General features: G+C 28.7%; 1 protein-coding gene across 1 annotated transcript; it reads left to right on the top strand.

The window, feature by feature from the left end:
- The first annotated feature begins 1,942 nt into the window (after nucleotides 1-1,942).
- LOC110425923 (uncharacterized) lies at nucleotides 1,943-3,800 on the top strand. Its single transcript, XM_021441008.1, has 2 exons — nucleotides 1,943-2,317; nucleotides 3,248-3,800. The coding sequence occupies exons 1-2, from the start codon at nucleotides 2,003-2,005 to the stop codon at nucleotides 3,716-3,718; spliced, it is 786 nt and encodes a 261-aa protein (XP_021296683.1). The 5' UTR covers nucleotides 1,943-2,002; the 3' UTR covers nucleotides 3,719-3,800.
- The last annotated feature ends 1,346 nt before the right edge of the window (nucleotides 3,801-5,146 follow it).

The following is a 5,146-nucleotide window of genomic DNA, read 5'->3' on the forward strand; positions in this document are numbered from 1 at the left end:
ATAACCCATTACAGTTCCCTTACAAGACATATTAATCTCGTGGACTTCATCTAATTAGACTTATAACTCATTATAATTAATATCTTATTGATGAAAGAAAACCTCTAATCATTCAATATCAATGATATTGTTGCATGTTTGAAATCAAACCTTAACCAATCCCAATTGGCTGCAAAGCTCATCCTAACACGTTTCATACTAGGGATGTGCACCCACATTCCTTGAAATATATTCAATTAAATTATATTGCAATGTTTATTTTGAAACAAGCCAATGCAATAGCCAATGGAATGTAAAATTGCAATGTATTTACATTACAACAAATTGATGTAATGTGATTATATTGAAAAACCAATTCAATATCAAATTACAACTTACTCTATAATGTTGCCAAATTTGATTTCACATTTTTACCCTTTCTCAATCAATAAAATTATAAAACTTAATTTTCTCACTTTAAAACAGTTTGAAAAATTAGAAATATTTTAAATTTTTTAAAAAATCTATAAATTTTTAAAAAACATAAAAGTAATTTGTTAATTTTTAAAAATTCTAAAAAAAATTTTAAAACCCAAAATAATTTTTAATTATTAAAAATTCTAGAACAATAAAAAATAGAAATAATTCTTATTTTTATGAAATTATAAAAGATTAGAAAATCCATAAAATAAAAAATGTATTCTCTATAATTATTAATAAAATTTTAAAAATAAAAAATATTTCTTTTTTACTTTCATTCTTTTTCAAGAAATCTATTTTGTTTTTTTTTTACTTTTTCTAAAAAGAATTATTTCCATTTTTAATGTTTTAGGAATATTTCAAAATAATAACAATAACAATATATTTTAAAATTGTCAAAATTGCTAATAAATAAAAAGTTATTTTCAAATTAATATTAACATGGATTTGCTAGATGCTTGGTTATCTTTTGGAAAATTTATTTAAGAGATATCATATAAATATCTACAATAAGAAAAAAATACAATCATATTCTACTTGAATTTTAATATATAAGGATAATTCTGAAAATTAACATTACATGTTCAATAAAATGCTTATAAATCAAATGCTGTAATATTATTTTTTTAGTATTTTAATCACATTTTTTTAATAGATCAAATACTGTAATGTTAAATATCGAGAATCACATTCTTTACAATCATATTTCTGATTATGTTGTAAAACACCAAACACAGAGAGTCAATGTTTCATCGTTGATGAAATTTACGGGACCGTGGCAAGATAGCAGCAGCATTCTTGTTGACCATGTTAAAGGCCTAAAGCTAAAAATCCCCATGACCTCTCAAGAAAAGATACTCCCAAACCAATCACGAAAGCTACTTATACAGAAGTTCTTTTAATACAATTTTACTGCACCATTTGTTACTTATATAGATTAAAAGTGTTCTAAGAAAAGGTTTTTTTTTTTTAATTTAATGCATTATCTTTTTCAAAAATTTAAGAAGGGAAATTATACATTAATTCACAAACTTTTTTACATAAATATCATCTTAAATTTTATGAATAGATACCAATTAATCTCTGCATGCACTTATAATACAGTTGTTAGTTTCATTATTAGCTATATTTATTTATCATGTCCACGAACTTCAGCATTTACTCCAACCTCCATAGGTTTTTCCATTCCCTTTTTTCACCGATTGTTTTAATTTCAATTATTATTAATTCAAAGCAATATTTGAGACGTAAGGCACGAGGATTGAGGATGAGAGTGAGCGAAACCAACGATATGCAAGTGAACGTAGCTCATCCACTGAAATCAATGCTAGAATGATCCTCATACGGATTAAAGTCTCCCCGAAAGGAACATTTGTGGCCCGCAGGAAATTTCAATTATTATTTTTTTAACGGAATACAAGAAATTTCAATCAACTATTCCACATGTATAGTGCTATTGAAATGACAGGAATCAATGCCTTGCAAGGGTACATAATTAGATGTGAATTAACAGAAACAAAAAACCTTAGAGAAAGAGAAAACCATGTTGCTGAAATATCTATTCCCACCTTCCCTGTTCTTCACTGCAACTTCTTTGCTAACTTTGGCCTCCATGGCGAACGGTGGGTTAGCAGAAGTAAGAGGGAAACATGTGCAATATTCCAAGTTCTTTGGTGTGGGTTCACAGGGTTCGAAAGCATCCCAGATCATGCTCCCAACCAGAGCTGCCATGGTTATAGTTTATACACCAGGCTTCCTCAACGGGGTCGCTTCATTCCTGCTTTTCCCGGATGAGGGTTTCAGATTTCTGTTGCTGAAATCTGCGATAACCATCCATTTCAGCAAGAGAGTTTTCGAGGTATACATCTTTCTCTTCCCAAGACATATTATTAAGGAGTTTTTATCTAAAGATTAGGAGATATATACACTTACTATTTAACCAAAAACTGAAATAACTCATATCATATTCTTGTAAAATAACAAAAATTGCGACCCTTGACGTAGCCTGGTAAATTTTTTAGTTAAACATTAAAAAGCGATCAAAAGGACTTACTAGTTATTTTTTTCTTTATTTTTTTTTTTGAAAGGAAAAGGACTTACTAGATATTGCCATTTTGGTATTTTCATCTTGATTTTTTAGATTTGAGAAAATCGTTTTTCTTAGTAAAGAGAGACAAGAAGAGAAATGAGGAGAGAGAAGAGAAAGAGTTGGCAAGAGTTACTATTGCGAGTGCAAGAAAATTTTCTTGAGAGAACATTAACATGTGTTAAAATCCATGATGAATTTAAAATTAAGAATAATATATAATTTTCTGGGGAACTTGAGTAAAAATAAAAATTAAATCTCAAAAAACTTCTAATCTAAGCAACATCGAGTATTAATATTTGTTTATTTAGATATAAAAAAGGAAATATTATACAACTGATGAATTTAGAATTTTTACCCAAACCACATCGATCTCAAAGTTATATATTTGAGCTAATTTCTCAGTGTTATCATTTTTTAAAAATCTTTCCTATTAAGAAAATTGCTTTACAATTCCACCTTATTTCTTCTTCGCCGTAATAAAATTGTCATAGAATCATCCAAAACATTTTCACAACAATTTTACAGTCTTTTCACACTCGAATATTTGACTCATTAGTTGGTACATGATCTTTATGTTTAGAGAGTAAAGTTCAAATCTCTTTTTTCACAATTTTTTTTTAAAAAAGAAGAAACTTTATAGTCCTATTGCTTCTGGTCTAGATGAGTCAAAAGTCTGATTTTTGTTACATTGTTCTGCAGGCCCTTTTTATTCATAAATACAGCGGTAAGATGGGTCTCGACACACTGATATTCATACTTGTGAGTTATTTGGTATCCACTGCAAGCATGATTTACTCGCAACACCTCACACAGGGAGTCCCAGAGCCACCAATTGATTTGAAATACCCTGGAATTGTTTTGTTTCTAATAGGAGTAAGTGGAAACTTCTACCATCATTACCTCCTCTCCAAGCTGAGAGGAAAAGGTGACAACGAATACAAGATTCCCAAGGGTGGTTTCTTTGCATTAGTGGCATGCCCTCACTATCTATTTGAGGTATTAGGGTTTTGGGGAATCACTTTCATTTCCCAAACATTATATACATTTTCATTCACTCTAGGCTCTACCTTGTACTTGATGGGTAGGAGTTATGCCACTAGGAAATGGTACCTTTCCAAATTTGAAGATTTCCCAAAGGGAGTCAAGGCTATGATTCCATACATATTCTAGATATATATTTATGTGTGTGTCGGTGAGATGCCAAACCTTATTCAGCTCAACCCCATACAAATAAAGCTAAACTTTTTGTCCACATGGCTGCTATAGTGTTTTTGTATTTATTTTTCATATTTCTTCCCTCTCTTTTGTTTTTTGGGGCTTTCTTTCTTTCTTTTATTCTTTTCTTTTTTTTTCCAATGCTTCTCATCCGTTGACCAACTTCTGACAAAGTGGTAAAATGTTCATTTTAAAATTTAAGGGTTACCGGTTTCTCTTAAGGACCCAAGCTATAACTTTGCTCTAACTAAGATACAATTTTTTTATTTATCCATTTAAATATCAATTTAAACGAAGTGAGGAGGGTGTTTGTGAAAAAAAATATGATTAATTATTGCATTGATAAGTTGCCCGTCTATCCTAAGAAAGTTGTCATTGACCTTTTTATGGTTTTTTCCCTTAAATTTTGACTTAAATTTTAAATATATATATATATATATAAATCTAAAAATTGAAGGTGACAAAGAGCAAATGGAATCCAAAAACCCGTTCCAAAAAATAAAAATTCACACTTGAATTGACAATGAACTTTTTATGGTTTTTTCTTTGAATTTTTACTTAAATTTTAAATTTATATATATAAATCTAAAAATTGAAGGTGACAAAGAATAAACGGAATCCAAAAACCCATTCCAAAAACTGAAAATCCAAACTTGAATAGACAAGAAATTAGAGACTCAAATTCAAAGAAACTCAAACTCGAAATATGACCTCAGTTGTTCTTTTCTTATTAATTTATGATGTAATAGTTGCACTTCTTAGAGTTGGCTTCTAATTAAGAATGTGAAATTTGTTTATTTGCAAGTTGAGATAATTTGATTCAATTTTTTCTAGAAAAAGAAGAAAAAGAGAATTACCAAGCACTTATTGTGGCATAATAAAATCACTTACCACATCGTCAGTCAAGTTATGGAACATGGTTATCCTAGTTAGTAGCTTTACTCAATTCAACAATTCATAAAAGCAAAAGGATACGCAAACTATTCAAATCCTTTATAACCGATGCTTAAAAACACTAACGCCCAAATATCACCCTAAAACCCTAATAACTTATATAAAATAATCTAAATAAAGTGTATATAATATGTATATATATATATATATTTGAAATAACAATTAAACACCTAAAATATTACAATGGTATGAAAAAAAAATTGAATTCTAAATTGTGAATTGTATGAAGGAGGATGATGTGTATATATATACAAAACTTTCAATAATCTTATAGAGAATCAAGTTAATACAATTGCAATTGTATTGTAATCTAACCATATTAAAATTTAATAAAATCACACAGATTTAGCCCTTAATGTATACAATTGCTACAATTATGTTAATACCTCACACCTCAAAATGTTTATTCTTATTGAAGATCTGATTATT

The sequence above is a fragment of the Theobroma umbraticum genome, unplaced genomic scaffold, assembly GCF_002168275.2.
Source record: "Theobroma umbraticum cultivar Fairchild unplaced genomic scaffold, ASM216827v3 scaffold_12.1, whole genome shotgun sequence".
Lineage (NCBI taxonomy): Eukaryota > Viridiplantae > Streptophyta > Magnoliopsida > Malvales > Malvaceae > Theobroma > Theobroma umbraticum.